We start from the raw sequence: 23,037 nt of genomic DNA on the forward strand, positions 1-23,037 counted from the left end.
TGTGTACCTGTGTGTTGAACTGAAGCTCCGTACATCTACTGCTTGCATCCTGATTGTGCGTCCTTTTATTTAAACACTATCGGAAAGTAATACTGTTTTTATATGACCCATTTATTCAATTTTTAAATAAAATGAAACTTTTCACTAGTTTCAGAAATCTGGGATTCTCAACCTCAAACTAAGTAATTTTAATAAACTTAAGGGCTTCAAGTGCAATAATAAGAGTATAGCGTTAGTACAACATTCGCTATTAGTATAACATATAACATATATAACACAAAAAAAAAACTCTAAAAATCGACACTTGAAAGTTATTTAAAAATTTATTATAATGTCTAATTAAGCGAGTCTCTCTGCTTGTCAATTTACAGGCCTGCAGGTGCTCGCCGCGGCATCGCATTACTGGCCATTGGATGAGGTGGAGGGCATATACGGACTGTGGGACGAGATTGGAAACAGAACAGGTCATGTTAATGGAAGTAGTATATGTATGTAAACAGCCGTATACTTAAGAACATAAAAAATGTATTTTCCTGTCCTTGTTTCGTCGTAGCTCGTGGCGGTTTTCCGTCATCTTCGCTTAACGCACATTATACCTAACGAGTTTGGGGCGCTGTCGATTAAGAGTCGCGAATATTTCTCTTTTTGCTAAGTGAAATCTCATACGATTTATGTGTGCTGTATTCATGCAGGCGAGATATGAAACATGCAAAGAAAACAAAGTTTTTTTATTGAAAAATAAACTGATCATCAGGCACATTTTGGGACATTTTTCATATTGTCACATAATGCTTAGTCACTTTTGTCGCCGTTCAGGATAGGACACCTCGACGTTCACAACCTCTCTATATGTATCGCAAGTTTACTCCTAATATAGCACAGTTTATTAGCATAATTTACCCCATATAAGCGGCCCTGAAACATGTGATTGTACACGCTTCCGATAGTTCAAGGTCTTGAAAGTGCCGCTTTTTTTATTCGCACGTTTGGGGATTGCTTAATGGAGAGCAGCACGATTCCAGACGTGAAAAGTATAAAGTAAATCCATAATATTTTCAGTGTGCCACCTTTTTTTCCCCCAGGATACCTGATGTAAAAGAACTCTTTTTAACGTTTTAAAAAATGGTATTTTGATTAATAAGAATTGTGTACAGTCGGCCATGTATACAATTGACTATGAGAGGCAGGAAGGCAGGAATTTCGTTGATTTTCGGATCTGCTTTTTATTGCTTAAAATTGAATACAGGAAAAACAATACTGGGTGTTTTATGGAAATAACTATGCAACAATTGCCTAGTTAACCTCAATGTCGTTTTCCCATTGAGATCTGTGCCCAGAAAAAAATTAACCAAAACCGAAAAAATAATCGTTTAAAATAAAAGTTTAGTTTAAGAATGGAGATGTAGGAAGAGAAGGGGGGCGTTTGGCTGCTCTGTGTCCCCAACCCCACTGTATAGGCTGCTCTGTGCTTCACGCTGCCTTCATTGTCCATCACAGAGTGTCTCTGTCTCCCTGTTGTCCATTCAGCATGTCCGTATAGTCTTTGTGTCTGTTTTGTCTTTGGTCATCGTGTTTGTTCACCTGAATCACCTTGTTCTTTCTGTTTTTGTCTGTTTTTTTTTTCTTCCCATGTGCCTGTCCAGCGCTCACGATCCACAACCACACTGTGCTTCCTCACCTCCATAACTCTTCCTCTGTGTATACCAATGACTCTACCTACACTAACATTTCTGCAGCTGTAGGTGAGGAACAGCCCTGATCAATGAAAATGTAGTGTTTGTTCAGCAGTTCCCATTTCTCCCCTTGACTGATCACTGGTTTACCTGCTGTTTGGAATTAGAATTTAGTGATCAGTGGTCATTGTCAACACACCACAGCACACAGTGTGCAACAACGAAATGTGACCTCTGCATTTGACCCATATGTGACTTTCGTGACAGTTTCGAGGGGTGTCCACCACTTATATAGGTTTTCAGACCGTTGCAGGTACGAGTTTGCAGGCAGTATATATACCAGTCCTTGCTACTTCATGATTTAACCTTTTAGTGCTGCAATCCATACCAAGTTAGACTGTTTACATTCTTCCCAGATATAGAGTTGGTTATGTAACTGAAAGCGGTGCAGCTTCAATGCCGCGATAAAAACCACACTGCCAAGGTTCCTTATGACACCGGAACCAGCAGCCAGTTCCCGTCCCCAGCATGGAGACCCAGTTTTGCTCATTAACAAGCCATCATGCTTTGCCTTGTCCTCAGCAAGGTGCTGAGTTCCGCTCACAGTGTGGGTCGTCCTTCTTAAGCGAGATCTGTTTGTCTCTATGGTCAAGTGGAGCAGCAGCCTGAGACCACGGCCGATGCCAGTCAGCTCCCGACCCCTGGGATTGAAAGTAGCTCTAGAGAGCAGTATAATTAAACTCCACTTCACATTAATGGAAGGCCTTTTGTGACCAGACATATTATATAAATAAGGAGGGGAATACTGTATGTTAATCATTGAGGAACAAGCTTTCTTCTCTTGTACTGGTATTCCTGCAAATGAGCAAAAACCTCTAGTTGCTTAGCAATCCCACAATAGAAATAACAAATGATATTCTAACAGTTTTGCACATGTTTATACAATATAAATGGATGTGTTACTATGGGATTACTGTGTGTTTTTTTGTCAGCTAGGACATGTTACTGAAGTGAGAGAAGCTTGGCGTTTGCCTGCCAAGAAAAAGATAAAGCTGATGGCTCATTTTTAAACACTTTGGTTAATTTGGGGATCCAGAGTAAAATAGCGAATATCAGTGGATTACCGTTCTTAGCAGAGTTTTGTTTATTCTTTATGAAATCTTTACATTTTGATGATATTTTAATTTGATCTGGGGTTGAATCTGGACGTCTCAGACCTAATTAGTCAAACTTAGTTGAGTTTGATGGATTACATCACTGTTTGGGAAAACTCAAACCAGGTGTGGCTCAGAAAGGCCTCAAAATTTATATATTCATGCAAAGTAATATTTTTTTGGCCCTGTTCCCTTTCTGCAGACATTGTGGAAGGAATGGTCAACAAGGGGATCTATGTAAATGGAGACACTGGGGCCACATTTCTGCATTTTGGGAACTACAAGAATTCGTGCATCAGTGACCCAACCAAATGTGTACCGCAAGGTAGGTCTGACCCCTGAGGGTAAAGGCACACGGTGCAAGTCAGGGCTGATGCAATTATGAAGCTCATCATCTCATTCTGTTTCAGCTTGATCTGTCCTGCTCACCCTTGCTTTGATAGTTTGTTCCAGTGCCGTGCAGTTGATTTCGGGGGAGGGCATGTGTCTTTTGTTGTTCAAAGTGTAAGTTTATCCAAAGGAAATGAAATAACTTCATTCATCCCATGTGATTTTGCGTCATTAGATATAAGCCTCTCCTGATGTGTGTATCAAAGTTGGAGGAAAAGTTTTTGTTCTCTTTGCATAAACAAATAGACCTGACAGAGCATCGTCTGTATCTGCAGCTGTTTATTTTACTTGTATGTTTACAGCTTGCTGTAGACACATAGGCTCCAGCTTTACTTAATTAGAAAGAACAATCAGAAAGGAAATTAGCATCTTGCTGCAATTCATAGTTAGATTTGCATTTTGAAAATTTTCTTGCAAAATGGAAAGGTACCGTGCCTAATTTTTTAGTCCTAGTTAAGTATGCATACTATGGTTATGGTGTTTCCTAATTCTCCCTCTTAATTTCTGCTTCCAATTCTTGAGGGTGTAATTTTTCTAAAAATGCTTCTCTTTTCCTTGCTTCTACAGGGATCACATTTTCCTTCTTCTGGAAGAATCAGGAAGCTCAGTCTCGCTTTGCCATCACCTACGGCAAGTTCATATCCAACGGCTTCTCAGTTTACGCAAATGCCTTTGGTGGCTATGTGGAGTTCAGCATCCATGGAAACTTTAGACACTGGAAGGCCAACATCAAGCTACCAGGTAACTCCATCTGGGAAAGGTGGAGATGTGTTCCGAATAAGAAAATGCACGGTTCATGTTTTCAAGCTTTCATCAGATGCTCCATCTAAAAACTTCGATCTCACTGAACCATGAAAAATACATCTCAGACAACATCAATGGAGTTTTATAAAAGCTCTGCAGTTTAATACCTGTCTAGTGCATGGGGAAAGGCTTCAGTAGTGGACATTAATATGTAATGTTGTTTAGCTCTCTGGATTGCCCATTTGGAAGCTTTTATTCATTGCAACTTGGGAAAGGCTTATTTGAAAGGTGGTTCTGCTTTATGTTTCTCTTAATTGACAGCAACATAATTGTTTGACAGTCCTCTCCCATGTCAGAGTTTGCATGCCGCTTTATAGCCCAGTTGAGCTGGGTACTTTGACCTGATCTTTAAGAGGGTGCTGGCATCATGTATTTCATACTCATATGTTAGACTGTCACGCAGCGCTCTGGATGGCGCTAGGCTGACATACTCATTTCTCACCCCCCCCCCCGTCACCCCGACTGAGCCTTTCAAGCTCCCCGAGCCGTGTGTTTCAACACTCGGGTTCTGTACATGGGTGTTTACCATGGCATTGGTTTATAAACCTTTGACAGCAGGAGTGAGGTATTTCACCACGCCATCCAGAGCTTTTCAGTCGGAGCATGGAGTGAACTGCTGTTTCTTCCGTGAAACACAATCAAAACATTCAAATCTTAGGGGCTTAGAGGCACGCATGGTTCATGCTCGTCTGCCACGCGGTTCTTTGCTATGCCAGTCGAGGTTTGGGCTGTGTTGACCGTCACACACTCATTTAAGAGAAAGAAGTGTGACCAACTGTATTGCTCTTAATGAGATGTACTTAATGTTAATGTTGCTTCCTGGAGGATCGTGTGCGATGGACCTCTGAACTCAGGGTCACACAAACCAACAGCAGGAAATGTGCTGGTCTACGGATATTCACAGCAGGCAGTAAACGAACCTTGCATTGGGTTCAGCGGCATCCCAGGACTCTGCCTTCACTATCTTGCTAGAGGACAACACCCAAGCCCACTGGGGACAGAAGAGCCAGCCCAGATGGAGGAATGCTCCTTTCATGTTTGGAGAAATACTAAAAAATAACACAGGCGTTTCCCCTGAAGGGAGAGCCATCGCAGCCCATATTGAACTTTAGGTTCATGTTCTTCATCTGAATGCATTATTGCGGTCTATCCACCAATCTGAGTTTCTGCCCTCTCTCCTTTCATTGAGATGGAATGTGACATTGCGCCAAACTCTACAATTGTAACTGGAGCATCTGTGAAGTATTAAAAACATACATTCAGTAAAGAAATGCTCATAAAAACAACATAGTCAAGCCTTGCCCCATCTTTGTGCGTTTTGGACCTCGCTGCTATAGGAAGAATGCGGTCAAGATTTGCAACATATTTGTACTTTTACCACCTTGCATTATATGTAGAAACATTTCGTGGTCAAGCTCATCCTTCTTTTTGTGTGTCTAGGACCTTACTGGACAAACCTTCTGTTCACCTGGACGGAAAAGGACGGCCTGAACATCTACATCAATGGGACGTTCAATGTCAGTGATCCGGTAGGCAACGCGTCATCGAACGATGGCAACACCTACACAGACCGTGTCATCGAGACTGGCGGTAGTCAGTCGGATAGGCGCTATGTGACGGGGGCCTTCGACGAGTTTGTCATCTGGGAGAGGGCCCTGTCCCCCGAAGAAATCTGGCTCTACTACAAGGCTGCAACAGGTGAGAAAAAGCACATTTTGTCACTAAAGGTCCAGAAACGAGGGGGAAATCTGAAGCATCTACCATTGACTGCTTAGATGAGGCAGGCAAAGCCACGTTTGATGTCATTTTTGTGATGTTCATGATTTCCTCTTCAGTGATATGAGTGTCTGCCATCCTGGAAAGGCAGAATTATTCCGTAATTTCCTCCTGGGCACGTGCCACATTCCGTGCATAGATATCACATCTGACAATAAGACAATAAAAAATGTCTGAACCAAAACCTTCAAGCAGCATCGGTGACATTCAGGAAAAGTGTAAGGGGACCAGGATGTCAGCAGAGTAAGGCGGAGTGAAAGCTTTCACACTTCTAGTAACTTGATAGTGATATTCCCATGTGGCTCTAGGTTGTTTAATTTGAGTGCAGTGGGGAACAACCTGTAGAAGAGGCTCAAATGCCAAGCTTGAAGGGAAATAGACTTGAGGTTGTCGGTCGTAATTTACTCCAAATTGCAAAGGGACGTTTTGGTGCGGCTTGGCGATTCGCTTGCTAGGATATCTGGGTGAAACCCTGACACTCTTTCCTGCAAGGCTTTCCATTGCAAGGGGAAATACTTGATCTCTCCAGCCCCCTTTCTGTCAGGGCCTTGGAGAATGTTGGTAGAGCAATCGTGATTGATACTAAACAACAGTGCTCAGTTGGGGGGGGGGGGGGGGAGCCATGTGTTTTTCATACGCACAGTCATCGGGGGGCTCTCCAAATGTTTATGGGGCTCTTTTTAAGCTCTTCTAGCAAACCGGCAGGCCCCATTACAAATAAGCCTTAGCTTCCAAAAGTTGATTGCATTAAAAGAGTTGCATTTGACTGGAGTGCTGTGCCTTCAGTGCCTTTGCTATGTAGTAAGCGAGCTCGCATGCCATGTGTAGTTTGGGGACTGGTAAAACTCAAATTGCAGGTTGTCAGCTCATCACGTGTCTGGGTTAAAAAGGGAATTCTGAATTAACTGAAAGGAATTAACGCTGTGATAAAGGAAAACCTGCTTATTGTACCATATTAGTCATATATACTACATAATAATAATACTAGTAATACTAAATATATGTGTATATAGAACATGTATACTACATATTTTATATATAGAACTGTGCAAAATTATGCTTAAATGGCATAGAGCTGTAATATCATGTAGCTTAACCATTTCAAAACTTTGCGACCACACAATTCTTGGCTAGTCAGAACCTTATCAAATTATCTAGCTAATTTAAGAAATACATGGAATGACTGATGTGTCCCTGAAGAAAGGTTTGAAAACCAAAGTGGTGTTCAACTAGCCATCCAACAAGGCATCAATGACTTTTTGGAGAAGAGCTGATATTCTTAATATTTGGGTTATATATTAATGTTAAATTGTATTTTTTTCTTTTTTTTGAGAAAATATACTTTTGCTATTCAGATAGATAGCTTAATTAAGCATTTTCTTTGATCTTCTAGCACAGTACTATACACACACACACACATATAGACACAGACACACACAGGTTTGTAATTATATCTTTGTGGGGACTCTCCATTCATTTCTATGGGAAAACTCTAATCCCAACATGACGACCTTAACCCCTACCCAGCCCTAACCGTAACCATAAGTAACCAAACAAAATACAACGCTTTTGGCATTTTTACTTTTTTGATTGCATTCACAGATCTTTGTGGGGACCTGAAAAAATGATCCCCACAATGTCAAAACAAGAGGTTTCTGGTACATTTGGTAGTATTCTATCAACTAATTAATTTATTTTTAAGTAGTTGCTAATTACATCTGCTGAAATGTTAGCGTCCAGATCTCCGGTGACCTGAAAAAGGTCACACCATCAGCACCGATGCAAATTGCTGGCAGAGTCGCCGTCTCGCAGCACCTGTTTTCCATACACGGTCACACAGAGGAATGGCAAAGCTCTGACTTCCACATGCTGCTCACGTCCTGCACGTCGACTGCCAGTTTTGGGCCCCTCAGGCCTTCTCCCTGCCCCCCACCACTGAGCGAAGCGGGCAGCAGGAAGTATGACACCTAAGGGGCAGAATTTGCCACCCGGCAGGTTACTGGTTCGGTTCCCGGGAGACGGGCTGCTTCGGTGATGCCGTTCTGCTCGGCCATGCTCTTCAGCAGAAATGACCAGATGTGTAACAATGAGAAACATGACAGGTTATGAAACTGTTTAACCTAAGTGGCTTCGTGTCTATGATGAGCCCACGGGCTGGACACGACTGGACAAAAAATTTCAAACAGACACCATGCGAATGTTAGGACACTAAGCAGAAGGGCAACATGTACTTTTTGGATTTAATGGTCCATGGAATTGTGTATCGGCAAAAGTTTGATTAAATGAACAGAGTTTTGTTTGAGTTTAAGAGTGAGCCCAACCCAGCAGAATGGTGAAGTTCAAAACTGCAGCATTTTAGCTCTTCAAAATTAGTCTTTCACGGGATCCTGGACTGGATAAGTGGTTGGAAGATGAATGGTTGAAGAATGTTTCTGGGGAGAAGGAGCAGCGCGTCTCAAACTGCAAAAGAAAGCATGTCAGTCTCAAGAGAGGCGCCTGAGATGGACCGTTCCGCTCATCAAAAACAATGTGTAGGATGCCTCAAAAGACACATAGCTACAGACACTGTGAGAATGTCATTTTTTTAAAAGCCTGCACTGACGTTCAAAGCCTGCACTCCTTCCTGTTAATGGGTCTTTGTGTCTTGGGTGAAGGATGCCAGGGGGCAGCTGCTGCTTCTCACAGCTGTCTGGGAGAGACAGGCTGAGGTAAGTCAGACAGAAGCATGAGACACCAGGTCAGCCAGTTACATTAGAGTCTTATTCTGTTAATGTCCCAGTTCTTCTACTGACTTGGCTGACCATTTACAGTAAACTCTCCAAAGGGCTGAAACCATGTTTTGGATCAGTTTGTTATATCCATCCATCCATCCATCCATCTCTGAAATGAATATCAGTCCATCGCAGGGCACATACTCACACAGGCATTATGAAGACACCAGTTCACCCAAATAGCATGTCTTTGAATTGTGGGAGGAAACCTCAATTCCTGCAGGAAAACTTCACAAACATGAGACCCTGCAGGCTGTATCTGTATCATAATGTAATTTTATTTTGTTGATTTACAAGCGTAATAACTTTGTGTAATCCTTTAAAAAAATAATTAAGGACACAGATAAACTTCTTAAGTGTGTTTATCTTAAAGTATTACTGTTCAGAAGCACAACCTCCAATGGATTGTTAAAAGCTTTAGGTCCAGGAATGGTATTAATTTTTAAAGTTATTTTTACATTTTTATTGTCATCTCTGGCTATAAATGCAGTCATAACAAGTGAGAATCCATCCCTTTGTTTTGGCATTGACTATCCTGTTTTTTCCCAAACACTTTATGTGAATGTTTACTGAGAATGCCTGAAAAAGACAAGATGATGAAGGTGTTTGACATGCCTTTGACAGAGCCCTGGAAGCAGGGCTGGAAATGTTCAGTTCATTTTGAAAATTACGCATAAAGAGGCTTGCGCATGTCTTTATTTATTGGCATATTATGTTTTACTTTTACAGGTGACCACGCCATCACCTCCATGACGCCTAATGTACCAAAGCCTACCTCCTCTCCAGTGGATTCTCAGGTGAGTGACACATTGGCAGGTTAAAGCAGGAATTATCCTGTCATCTTCCAGTATAATGGCAGAAATCCACGGGGAGCAGATTCATGGAGTAATGCAGTATTTATATACCACCACCCCAGTTTAAAAATGACCATGATTTCTAATTAAACCACATTACTATCCCTCAGTTATGTGTGATCAGTGGATGTTGACATCCCCCGTGTACTATTGTTAGACCTGTTCAATGAGATCACCTCTAAAAGGTAGGGATTCGGACAGTAACCCTCGGTGAGTTTGGTTTCCATTACATACTGGGTTGACTTCATTCATTATTGACACAATGCTTTCATCAATGAACCTGGGCTATTTTGAACCTTTTGACTCACAGTGGTAAACATTAGTCACAGAGGAGATTAAGCTGATTGTCTGGTCATTGCTCCATAACATGCAGGCAAAGCTTGTGTTTCAGGAAAAAAAAAATGTTACACATAGTGGAGACACACATCTAAGCACATACTTGGAAGTTCCCGGATAATCAACTAATACAAAGTCACTGGAAGAGATTTAATTGCCTTGCAACAAGTGGCAGAGTGAATAAAGAAGATTTATATTTATGTAATGATTGCTTTCCTACTCACTGCTCTCAGAGGAGAAAGAAAAATGGCGTATTGATTGCACACATAGAGCATCTGGACTATTTATTAAGCATTATTAAGAATCAGAGGTCTGGTTCTGTTAGTCACCCTTGCTTATTTTATTTTGGCAGCTTTGTTTTCTTTCTGTTATATCAGACACCTATTGCACAGAGCCATGACCAGTTTGCTGACCCACAAAAAGGGTGAAAATGGTTAATCATTGCAGACTGTTAGGATGTCTGCAGAAATTAGTCTGGCGTGACAAGAAGGGTTAGAAAATGCTGCTTGGATCTTGTTCCATCTGGTGGATTAAATAGCTGAGTTCATCCCAATTTCATTGCTCTTGATGCAAAGCATAGAGAGCCGTGGGTGGGGTGTAGCAAATAGTAGCCTCCTTTAATGATACTACGTCAAAATTACTCGCTAAAGCTTAACGGAAAGAAGTGAACGAGGGCCTGTTATTAGAGGCTCTAAAGGAACAGGTATTGTGTGTTGTTTTGAAGACTGATGTTGGGATTAAAGGCGGAAAATTTGTTTAAAAATTCTGTTGAGTGTGGTATTTGGATAGTTTAACCGGTTCTTACCTCCATGCTGTCACGTTGCCCTAGTCCACCGACTCTTACCATCCAATCATCACCAACTTGACAGTGGAAATGCAAAACTTCCAGTTCCCCAAGTCCATGAGTCTGCCCAATGAGTCCATACCACAAAAGACAGCCAATGGCCTAACCCAGGTAACGCGCTTGGGAAACTGCCTCTGCCTTTCACCTTAGAGAACTTGCTTGGTTACACTTTACTTGACGGGGCACAAATAATATAGTATTACTTATGTATTAATTAACTAGAAACTAAGTTTTAGCTACATACTGATCTCATGTTAGTTCATCATTAATGATTCATGACACATGATTTATCTCAAGCAGTTACTGCATTTATTATATCTGTTAATTCTATAAACCTGTATGAACTATTGTAGGAACTATTGAAGGAACAAGCAACTATATTTGTTCATGATTTGTTCATGATTTATACTTCAGTAGTAACTGAGTTATTACTAAGTATTGGTGCCCAGTCAAGTAAAGTGTTACCACTTGCTTTAACATTGACCCATTTATTCCACATAACATACAGTAAAATGACAAATGTTTTGACCAAGAATGTTGGGTAACGCTTTACATTAACTGCACCCTCATGATGCCTTTATAATGCATTTGCAGAATATTCATAAGGAACAGGTATATCTTAACATATATTAACAATTTTAATATACTTTAATAACAAGCATTATATGATAATAATAAACATAATAAGCATATAATCATATAATGTTTGTTATTATTGTATTTTAAAGCTGTTAAGACATGTTAAGATGTTTAGGTATACTTACATGCTTCTTAGGAAATGCATTATGAAGGTGCACTGCATGTTTTATGAATGCATAATGAATGCATTATGAAGCTGCGGTTAATGTAAATCATTGCTGAATGTTGTTCAGGGATACATTAATACAACCTGCTGGGTGTGAAATGTTTTCTTTCAGATGGGTTGACTATAAAGTTTTTTTCCCAGTTGGTACATTTCTATGTAAAATTATTTGTGCTCCTTCTCCATTTACACGTTGTAGCTGACTCACATTGAGTTTGTTTTTTCACATCCCTTGTCCTTATCTCAAAATCAGGCCTTTCTTAAAAGTGTGGAGGAGGTCCTGTCTTCACCAGGGTGGCCTGACATGGAAGAGGTATGTCATCTCTTGTGGCCGCAGGCTTTGATTGTTTTTGAAGAGGGACATTTTAGCCTTTTCAAGATAGCAACATTCTCGTTCTTTTGCAGGAGATGTATAGCTAGCTAGGCAGTGTTATCCAGATGCTTTTCACAGTCGTTTCCCCTTTCAATGGTCTGGATATCATCACGATCTGTTTATACATTAGGTTCATTTTTGTTGTAGCTAGTTAATATTAGTGTAAGCATTTTAGGAGTTGCTAGGGGGCGCTGTGTATAGTCCATAGACCTGTTGGTCCAATATGCAAACTGGAGTGGGTCTGCATTATGGAGGCACAGTTTAGAATGTAGGCAGCAACAAGATGTTCAAAATGCCTTAATCACCTGCAATGTCAGTGAAGCTGGTCTGTAATCATTAAGGCTGCTTGATTTGGTAATTTTGGGAATACGGGACATGGTGGAAGGCTGGGACTATGCCTCTTTGGGTAGAGCTGTTACCTCAGACGTCTGTCTTTCTGGAGTTTGCATGTTCTCCCTGTGCCCTGTTGATATCTTCCAAGTACTGCATTCATCTCGTGGTTCAAAGATGTGCCGTGGAGTTGGCATTTCTGCTTGAGCAAAAAATCAGCTCCACAAATGAGTAAAACTACATGCGAACTCCCTTGTAATGGATTTGGAATAGTTTCCTAAACAGGCAGAGTGATTAAACTAATCTGAGACTGTTGCTGTGTTTCTGCAGCAGCTGACACCCATGGTCAGTGGACTGATAGAGACGGTGGACAAAGTGATGATCCATATGGCATCCAACGTGGAGTCCAGCCTTGAGGGGACCGTTGCTATTGATGGAAAATCATCTGTGGCAGGTCACCTGACTTTTTCCCACTTACAGAGGTGTCCAGACAGTAAAATATCATTCATAAATATCTGTACTCAGAATGTGGGGTGGTGTAACACATATTTTTTATATTTAGTAACTATCAGTTGTTACAGGTTTGCTCTTCAACTGAGTTACAGGTTTGCTGTTTTGGGTGAATAAAAGCAGCTTTGTTGCATTTTTAATGTATAATGTAGCTTTTAATGGAGCATTCCATTGAAGGTTATGATCATGAGTCTTGAGTCCTCTGGCCACTGACTTTGGATAGGTGCCAGTCGCTTATGATTGGCAGTTGCTGGGGGGTAGTGCTGACGAGCCCCCAAAGCATGAGGAAGATAGTTGTAAAAACAGCTGATGTACATATGTCTGTCCATCCATCCATCTATCCATCCATCTATCCATTTTCTTATTCATGGGGGTCCAGAGCCTATCCCAGAAGCTAAGGGTGCAAAGCAGGGAATAACCCAGGATGGGGCGCAAACCCATTGCAGGGTGCACACACACACCACTAAAAGTGATATACATTTTTGTAAATGTTTGCTCTTGTACCAAAGCTGTGCTAATTTGGAACCTTCGTTATCTGACACATTGTAGATCTCTGGATGTTGCTGGCTCCTTGAAGACAAGCTTCAGTTCCAAAGGTTGATTAGAAACATGAAAGAAACAAAAGCAACATCTTGAATGATATGAGGTGGTAAAATCAGATTAGGGATTCAAATTAGAGGCTTTTACTTTTGAAGTATATGATATAAAGCAGTAGCAATTGAAAAACAGACTTCAAAACTGCTGATTTACACAAGAGATGAACTTCTTCAAGCATGAGCTAGGCTAGATTTATGTTTTATTTGATTTGTGTATAGACCTGCTTCCTCACTGGAATGTGGATTGTATGTCTAATCTGGCCAATAGCACACAAACAACCGGCAAATCCTTGCAGAAAGTATAGCTTTCTGTCATTGTCATGTTTACCGTGGGACTTCTGTGTCCCTGACCATCGAGTCTGAAAATCCTTCCGTTCTGTTCACTGTCAACGTCATTGTCTCCCATTCTTTAGATTATTCCCTGATGAAGATCCCGCAGAACGTCAGTCTGAGCCACTACCGCTTCCCCACACAGGGGAAGAACTACATCTCTGTCCCTGGGGAGGCCTTCAGCAATAAGGGTGAGACTGCCCCCCTCCATACCCCGCCCGCTGCTCACTCGAGTCCCTTTCAGCTAATGGATGTAAGCAGCACCTAATCCTTTCTTGCTGGTCTTCCTGAGTGTCTCACAGCTGATGGGATGGAATGGGTAGCTGTTTCAAAAGATAAATGCAGTTCTCTGAAGTTCCTTCCAGGCCTCTCACAGAAAATGGACTCCGTATGACCCGGCTCAGTCAGTAACCATGTGTGAAATCGACGGCCCTATTACGCCCGCAGCTAAATAGCGGAAGAGGCTTTGTGGCAGCCAGGGGGCGTGACCTAATCTACTGAGTGTGACCGCGTGTGGCATTTTGGCAGCGCCAACGAGCGTCGTAACCTTTAAAAAACACAAAATGCTCACAGGTCTGATGCAGAACAAGGGAGAGGGTGTGAGAGAGACTCTTAAAGCTTGTAAGCATTTCCCTTCATACAGGAATGCTCTCTAATAAGGCTGGGGCCATTTATTTGTCTGTTTGCTATAGTTATCCTTGTTAAAGTTTGTTTTAAGCTTTTTAAATCCTGTGTCTATATTTATTTTCCCTTCTGCATTTGGGCCTGGAGCCCAGGCTGCCTCTTGTCCATCCAAATTCGGCCTTTAGTCATGCTTATGTTTGAATGGGCAGCTTTAAACATCTATTAAAAGGCCATTATCAGAAATTAAATATAAAGGTTACCGCAAGCAGAACGTCCCTGCTGTTAAATGTGAGCCTGGGCACATTGGGCTCCCCCTACAGACAAACGCACCTAGTATTGGTTTTCTAATGGAATTAAGCACACAGAACTACCCCATGACTTTTCTTATGTCAGAGTAATTACAAAGCTTTGATAAGATGCAGTGCTCTTTGTATGTCATATAGTAGTTTCATTTTAGAATTATGTATCTATTTCTGTATTTATTTAATTACGTAGTTATATTCAGGGGATTTGAGACTAGAAGCCAGTCTGGAGAGGTAACTGAAATGGAAGAAACAGGAATTGGTTGTGGTTAATGTTGGCTTCAGAGGAATTTGTTTTATTGCTTTTAATTTGACCTTTGAACGGACGCCTTTGTACTGTCCCGTAACTATGAACGGAGACTGTTGGCCAGTTTCTCCCGGCGTTTTGTTGGCTTGCGGTGGCCACTGCACAGGCGGGCTGTGATATTCGAGGCTGTTGCGGTTACGTCTTCGTTATGGTTATTTTAACACCAGCTGTGGGCTCGTCATGCTGTGAGCTCTGCCGCTCCATTAGCCTCTCGTCACATGAGGGGTCGAAGCCCTGCCTCTACCCCCTCACCTCCTTTCACTTGGGTGCAAATAACACCCCTGCAATTAAGACTCCTCTGCCAGTGTCCAGCAGCAGGTCTGTGCTAATGAAATTCCATCCAGCACCTGCCTCCCCTCTTCCCCCCCCCCCCTTGATCAGTACTGCTGAAGTATGGCAGGTATGGCTGTCGTTTTGTCTGTTTATTCGTAGAGTCACACCTCAGTTTCTGTTTTTTTTTCCGATCCCTTGCCCTCCATACCTTACAGCCCAGACCACCATCGTGGGCGTGTTCTACCACACCATGCACAACTACTACAGAGAGATCAGCCCACTTCAGACCAGGTAATCGCTTGTACACTATGCAGTATTGGAATTATCTCATCTGCTCAACAGAAGTTAATTCCACCCCCCACCCCCCAATATACTCAAATACTACAGAGAGATCAACACACTCTGTAGTAAATAGTTCTCCTCACAGCCTGAGCACAAGTCTCCTTTGTAACCAAGGTCTGCAGTGATGTATCACTGTTGATTTTTGATGTCTGGTCACCTTGGTGACAGAGGACCAACCTCTACTATAAAGTTGGTTATTTTTCAGTTCTTTTGGCTCCCTTTGATGTGCAAATAAGCTTTATATGGTTGTCATTTCAAATCAAGCTCTTCCAGTGGATCAACTACAGATCGTTTATCATTATAATCTATTAATTGACCGAGACCCCAATGTGGCTCCAAAGAGGGGCTGTCTGTGGTCAGCTGTCCCTGTCTCCCGTCTCCCTATTGTGCCGACCCCTGGCTCATACAGATTGATAAACAGCCTGTGATATGGGGCGTTGGTTCTGGGGCTGACAACCTCACTGAAAGATGTTCTTCATTTTAAATAAAGTTCATAAATTCAACTTCTGTCCTCATAGGACTGCACTTCTGTCTTGGTCCTGTCTTGGTCCTTAAGAACTAGGGAACTGAGGGGGCCTTGGGTAGTGCTGTAATGCTGGAGGATGATTGGGTTAGTTTTGTAATGAGTGTATCATTGGGCAATTTACAGATATTGATTGCTGCCTTAGTACATTCAAAATGCTTCAAAACAAAATAAAACCCAGTGTTCTTTTGATCCCATTAGGATCAATGAACTCCTTAGGATTAAGTTAACGCTAATAGCCCCACACCTGTGTAACGACTGTGTGCCATTCTGCTGAACCCGGCAGGATCGATGGGGCTGCCGGCTTCAAAGACCACAAGATCCAAGTGACCAGCTTCCTCATCTCCTTGAACGTGGAGCCGTCTCCAGCCCTGTCCATCAACCTCTTTGGCTCTCCCCTGATCAAGATCGTCCTGACACACTTTCTGGTAAGAGTCCCGATGTGGGACAGTAGGGATGTGGCTGGTGGTTCTGACGTTCAACCAGCTGGGATGATCATTCTTGCGCTAGATCATCGGACTGGGTCACTGACATTACTCTGCCCGGCCTGCGTATTTGTAAGAGCGTCTTTTTCTCATTCTGACTTTTTCCCTCTGTTAAATGGATAAAGAGAACCCCTTTCTTTGTATCCAAATTTTAGCTCCAACTCATGGCGCTTGCCAGGACGAACACTGGAATTCTATTTTTAATTCCATAGACTGACACACTTTTTTCTATCTTAGAACATGTGGTTTACAGAAAGAAAAGGAGTAATTATTGGCATTTGAATCATGGCCTTTCAGTTCTTTGAAAGGAGAGAATAAGTTCCTTTGTGAAAAGGATATTTTTTTGCTTTGTTGTTGCATCTGGCGTTTGTCTTCCAGACAGATACACAAGCTGGAAGCCTGATGCTGATTAGCTAATGAGTGTGTATGGCATTGGTTAACGACAAGGCTCACGATGAATATGGCACAAATGAGAGCACACTGGATAAATGCATAAGCCGTCAAAGCGAGACATGGGCAACTGATAGAGTGACGCCCTTACATGCTGTCAGAATCTGCTCTGATCAACCTGATTGGCTCAGTTGTGGGAAGGAACTCCACACAATGTTTTTAATGGCGGAACATTTAGTCTTTCTATCAGAAACCTGACCCTAAAAATCAACCTGATTGGCTCAATCGTGGGAAGAAACTCCAGACAATGTTATGAATGGCCAAACATTTAGTCTTTCTCTTGGAAACCTGACCCTAAAAATTAAATATTCAGAAGGTATGATGCTTTTTGCAGTTCTGACTGAACGTTTCCAGATTAAAAATAAGTGCTAAATAAATCTAATTAAATGTCACACACTCAGTTCCTTTGCCTCCTAGTGGAACATTCTGTCTTCCAGTCTTGTCAGAGCTGCCACTTTGTATAACTAATTAATTGATCACAGATAATTTAATTGATAATGTGTGGCTTTGGGTAGAAACAGTTTTCAATGTTTAGAAGATGTGACTGATCAGCTTTTGAAATATGCCTCTTGCTCAAATATTCTTTATGTCAGGGTGCGGGGCAGGCGAGCCGGAAAGCAGGCGAGCGAAGCCGTGAAGTCGGGCAAACAGGGTTTTAATCGAGACGGAGGGTAAACAGGCAGGAACATCCACAGACACTACAATGACGGATCTGGGGAAGACTGACTCAGACGAGGACTAAATACAAAAGACAAGCTAGACATAACAGGACTCAGGTGATCACAATCAGGGCTGAACACGAGGTAACGAGGTGGGCGTGGCACACATCAGGAGCGGACGGAGCGGATCATGACACTTTATTCCACTGAAGGCAAAAGAATGACAAGCGTTGACAGGGTCAGTCAGGCTACTTTAGATTATCATGTCACAATCCAGTGACACTTGCTGAATATATAACAGCCAGCCAATTACATTTGTTTCCTTAACTAGAGTTATTTGTTTTAATGGGTCAGAAATCGAAGGCTGGGTTTCTTTCCTTTTAAATCTGATTTGGTTTTCTGTTACTCTCAGCACTGCTTGGTACTAATCCAGTTTGAGTCCAGTCTTACTTTGACCTTCTCAGAAATCTATAACGTGAGCCAGAGACCTGCATGTTACACTGTTTACATTTCCTTTTATATTGAGTGTTAAGTGTTTCCTGTGTGAAACGATGTTTGTCTATAAACAGCATGAGTTGATCCTGTTAGCAGTTGGTGTTGTTTTGAAAAAAAGTAGAGTTTGGAAGTATTGTCATAAATGTTTTTATTGCCAGAGTCGTAGAAAATATCAGGATATGTTTTTGTGACTGTATTACCCTCTTGCTTATGAGTTGCTAATCGGTCGGTTTCACATGTCAGATGGTGCCTTTAATAGTTAGCGGAAACCCAAGGCAACGGTTTCCACTAGCTATTAAAATAATTTGCTGTTTAGCGGATGCGTCTTCCTTTATTCTGAAGTAGCTCCACATCAATCAAAAACCACATGGGTTGGTTCAGGCTACCCCATCAACCCCCACTCCCTCGAACCCCACTTTCCACCTTGCCCTTGAGAGAGGAATGTTTACTTTGTAATTATGTGGCCTAATTTGTGTCAAGCGATTGCTGCGTTTGCTCTTACAATTCGAGTTCAAGAGCTGGCCTGAGAATGTGGAGTGACAAGCTCTGGAGGGCCGGAGAGCCAACCAGAATTATAGACCGTGACCTGATCTCTCGGGACCGAGAACCTGGTCCAGACAGGATCACTCAAGAGGGGTATGAAGATACTCACAGCGAAGGCCAATACATTGCCGTCATCAGTGAAAAAAAGCAAAGAACTTGACTCTAACCATTGCATGTTTCGCAAGTATTGTTTTTAACAGGTCAATAATGTTTTGGTAGAAACAAAAGACTTAATCTCACACTGGCTCCTGTGGAAGCTCTCGGGGGTCCTGTAGTGGCCTGGATTTATGGCAGAACTGCCGCTTTGTGTGTTTTTAGATTGGGAAGGATAGTATGTTCAATGTGTTTACATCAGAACCAAACAGAAAACCAAGCTCCGGACAGAGCACAGGTTCTTACATGGAAACACATGTGGCTGCTCATTTGATCAAGTTATGAAGAATAAGGGAATAAGCCAGGAATTTTGTAGGGGCAGAGAATGGCAAGATGTAAGAGGGGCTCATCTCAGAGGTTTCTGTATTTGGACCCCGTTGGATATTTACAGTCTGGGAAGAAGCGTGACCTTTTGGAAGTCATCAGGAGACCTTTCCCAGTCTTTGTGGTCTCCCCTACCACCCGCCCTGACTATCTCCTACTGTGGTTCCTTGTAACTTCGCCTCCCCCCCCACCCCCATTTACCTCTAGTGTGATAGGAGTGATTTGCTGTGTCCACTTAGCCGTTTCAAAGGTTGTGGGCTTCAAAGCACAAATGAAGACAGTTCATTAAACTTGGGGGGAAGTGTTGTTGTGGAATAGTACTTCAGTTTGTCGTGCCGTGCTTCCCAATCTCGTTTATGCTGTCATGGTTACCACAGCTGGGTGGTATTAATACTGTAGAGGGCTTTTGTCATCAGGTACACGTCATGCTCTTGGGTTCCTTCCCAGCTCTCTCTTAAAGATACTGGTATCTGTGTTAGTGTGTTTACGCCATGCTTTCATTGAAAATTATCTGCACTGTTTATGATGTTCAATTGTACAGCTAAATGAATGATTCAGGCAATACTTTCATCAAGTGTTAAAAGGCACAGCCTCTGACTTCTATAGCTTGAGCAAACACACCATTTAGCCTTAAGTATAGCTGCTTGTGGAAGATACGAAACCAGGATGCACATCCCTGGAAGCACGCAAAGTTGGAAAGGGAATGGATTTTTGCTTCTGTTGTGAAGCTAATCGAGATCACATGTTTTCGGGAGATGCAAGTGGCTCCCTCAATACCATCGTGGCCCTGCATCTCTTGGGGTGTTGGTTTTACTTTGGTTTCAGATCTGAGTGTGTGAAATTAGTAGGTTTTACAGACCTTTGCTCTTTTCTGAGGGCTGTTCTGTGGTGTTGGGAGAGACCAGCAGGCTTTGTAGGAATGGGTATAGCGCAGCAGACTCAATCAGGTTTTTCTCGTAGCTCTGATAGTGAGCGTTGACATGCACGGATGTGAGCCAGTCCGGTCTGAGCCAGATTTGAGTCGGTCACTTCTGGGCCAAGTCCAGTCCACAGAGGGCTGTATTTGGCTTTTGGTCGGACATGTCAACCCTTTCGACCATTTTTAACCATTCCGCGACCAGAAATGTTATTGAAGGCTATTGAAGGTTGTTATCATTTCTCCTCTTAGCTCTTCTTTAACACACTGACCCTTGAGACCAGGACCGGGTTGGTCCGCATTGGACCTTGGTGGGGTCTCTTAGACGCCTGTTGTCCTTCTTCTCCTATTGTCCCATGGTGCTGATGGGTCCTCTGTTGTGCGGTGATTTATTACTCTGCTTGATTGGCAGGGGCAGGGGCTGTTGTGTTTGGGGTGTCAGCGGCCAAAATTCACGACATACAGTGTACAAGCATAATGCTGAGCCTTTTTGACTCAAGTAAGCATCTCAGCCCAGGAATAAAATGAAGGAATGGAAAGAATGATTTCACAGGGAAGCCTGTGTTGTTTTGTGTTAAAAGAGAACGGATAAAAAAAAAAACACAAGAGCTGACAAACTAGGAATTATTTCATGGCCTAATAAACTCTTCTAAGGGTGTATGTTTTACAGCGGATGCTAGGATGTAAGGTAACGCTGGGTTGTCGTGTCAAAAAACATGGTTGTTCTGTGAGACGCCTCAGGGTTTGTTCGCCATATAGATGGTTCATAAATATTCCTCTGTATTCACTTTTCTGTTTCCAGCTAAGACAATCTACTTTCAGGCATTCCTGCATGTTATAGGTGATATCGGTATGGCGGCCGATGAAGTCAAAAATCAAATAATTAGTCATGTCACTCTCACTCACACGTAAATGCGTACGAACAGGTACGTTTGGAGGCCTAACATAACTTTTTTACATTTTAAATTAGCTAGCATTTTCCCCCTGGGTTTTAATAAGGAGGCCAAAGTTAGTATCAGTAATTTCACCACAATAATAACCTGCCTTTATTGCCAAGGGCTTTTTATAGCTCCCAAAACACACCCAAATCTCATGGGAATGGCTCCTGCTCGCACTCTGGCGAACGAGATGATCATTTGCAGATGGAGGTTTGGATTTTCCTTCGCTCCCCTTGCCAGTTACTCACAATCATCCTTATTCACACCCCACCCCACCCACAGCTCCCCGCTAACACATCCTATAGAGAAATTAGCCGCCTCAACATCACTCTATCGCCACCATCAGACTTAATTGTGGCCTTCTGCCAACCATTTATTAACCCTTAGTAATTTGAAAAAACATAGCGTGGCACATCTGTGGATTGAAGTTACAGTGCCCTGTTATTTCTGAGAAGTATGAACTGCTTATTAAACTCTGTGTAGTATTTATAGGTTTATATTATGAAAAAGTGAAATAAAAATAACAAAATGAGTGACTTAAAAAGAAACAAGCAAAATATGAAAAAAAAACGTTGTTTTTATTGACTTGTAAGTGCAGGACAATGAAATACTTTATTTTTATCATGCTACTGGACATCCATCACTGATGCTTCTCATTCTGCTGGGACTTTGCGCCAGGCGGTAGGGCTTTGACCTGGTCCAGCTGTGAAGATCGTACAGGGTTCACTTGTCCTGAGCGATGGGGACAGTTTGAAGTCTGAGATGTTTAGTACCATGCGTGACTCCTTCGGTGTCTCCTTTATCCTCTCTGAGAATCTGAATTCCCTGAAGAATATGACAATACCATTTAACACAGGTGGTGTTTGCATTTATGTTATTGGCACAGTTATGCATAAAATGTGAATTTGATATATTACAAATACAGGGTAAGTCATAATTAAACTTTGCCTTTCAGTCTATATGGGTAGTGGGTGAGACACTGTAAAATTGAAGATTGGGGCTTCTGGCAACAGGAGGTTGTTTGCAGTGCCTCTTTTCCCCCGGTGGTCTATTTATGAACTGCGCCATTCTCTTCCATAGGGTTTCCCATGTGCCCTGAGTGTTTCAGCAGTTCTCTGAATAGGGGAAGTTTGATTATAACTGCCACTTTTTCATTTTACCTACAAAATAAGCCACCAGAGCTGCGTTTATTCCCCTCACGTGTCCTCCTGCTTTGTCCATCAAATGATAGGCGCCCGTGTCGTAAATTCCTCATCTCATCATACCCCCCCCTGCAGCCCCAGTGGAGAGACAGCTTCTTGGGCCTATTGAGCTACTCCCTTGCTGCAGCTGCAAGGCTTTCTTCTGGGACGCGGTGACCTCAGCCGCAGTCTGTCAGCTGGCTCCAGCCTGTCCCCCCCCCCCACCTCTGTACACGTGTCCCTCTTCCCCATTCCTGAACCCCATGGGTTCCCGTGGGTGTCTTTGTCGCATTGATGGTGTATCTTTGGTGCGGGTAGCCCGCCTAACCCTGAAAATGGGGGCGTTATGGGCTGGGGAAGGTGTCTGGGCGGCAGGCTCGCAGTGAGGATATCCCACTGCACCTTCATGCTTGTGCCGCAGGGCCCAGTTACTTCTGGGAAATGTTTTCTGTGTGTGATATGAGGCTTCTGTCTGGGTTTGCCACTTTCCAGGATTGGTTTTCCTTTATTTGCATGTGTCTCACAGACCGTATTCAGCCATGGACGCTGCATCACGCAGAGGATCCGGCAAGAGGGCGGAGGACTCGTGTATCTACACAAGCCAGAAGCAGCCACTCTTGAAATTATACCCTGTCCGTCTGGCGTCTTTAATTACTGCCCGTGGCGTGAGGAGCGGGGGATGAAGAGCTGCTATTTCTGTGCTGGCCTTCATATTCTGCATATTTGGGAAAAGGCCTGAGTCTGACCCGGGCCCGCTGTGTTCTTCACTTACCTTCAGAAGATTTTAAAACACGGTAGACCTTGGTGCCCCCTCCAGCATGACCACGGGCTGGAGTCCAGTGCTGGGGGGTGGGTGTCAGTGATGGGGACCATGGGAGCTCTCGAGTGATCAGGCTGTTTTTGCCAGTGGCTCTTTTACTCTTTCATTCTGGGCCTAGAGGAGTCAATCCCAATGGGGCTTAGACTCAACTTCATCTGA

The 23,037-nt window shown here is 42.7% G+C and overlaps 1 protein-coding gene across 4 annotated transcripts in view; it reads left to right on the forward strand.

Moving 5' to 3' along the window:
* The window catches only part of adgrd1 (adhesion G protein-coupled receptor D1), a 69,997-nt gene that overhangs the window by 983 nt on the left and 45,977 nt on the right, over window positions 1-23,037 (forward strand). The window contains exons 3-14 of one of the 4 annotated variants that reach the window (XM_023826987.2): window positions 372-488; window positions 1,644-1,742; window positions 3,030-3,152; window positions 3,785-3,958; window positions 5,462-5,719; window positions 9,298-9,365; window positions 10,588-10,713; window positions 11,658-11,717; window positions 12,438-12,561; window positions 13,627-13,734; window positions 15,265-15,340; window positions 16,201-16,342. In XM_023826987.2, coding sequence (XP_023682755.2) covers window positions 372-488; window positions 1,644-1,742; window positions 3,030-3,152; window positions 3,785-3,958; window positions 5,462-5,719; window positions 9,298-9,365; window positions 10,588-10,713; window positions 11,658-11,717; window positions 12,438-12,561; window positions 13,627-13,734; window positions 15,265-15,340; window positions 16,201-16,342 — 1,475 coding nt within the window. The remainder of the gene's footprint in view (window positions 1-371; window positions 489-1,643; window positions 1,743-3,029; window positions 3,153-3,784; window positions 3,959-5,461; window positions 5,720-9,297; window positions 9,366-10,587; window positions 10,714-11,657; window positions 11,718-12,437; window positions 12,562-13,626; window positions 13,735-15,264; window positions 15,341-16,200; window positions 16,343-23,037) is intronic. The other 3 variants (XM_023826988.2, XM_023826989.2, XM_072705934.1) reach the window with 3 other exon arrangements.

This window comes from Paramormyrops kingsleyae, chromosome 2, assembly GCF_048594095.1.
Source record: "Paramormyrops kingsleyae isolate MSU_618 chromosome 2, PKINGS_0.4, whole genome shotgun sequence".
Classification (NCBI taxonomy): Eukaryota; Metazoa; Chordata; class Actinopteri; order Osteoglossiformes; family Mormyridae; genus Paramormyrops; species Paramormyrops kingsleyae.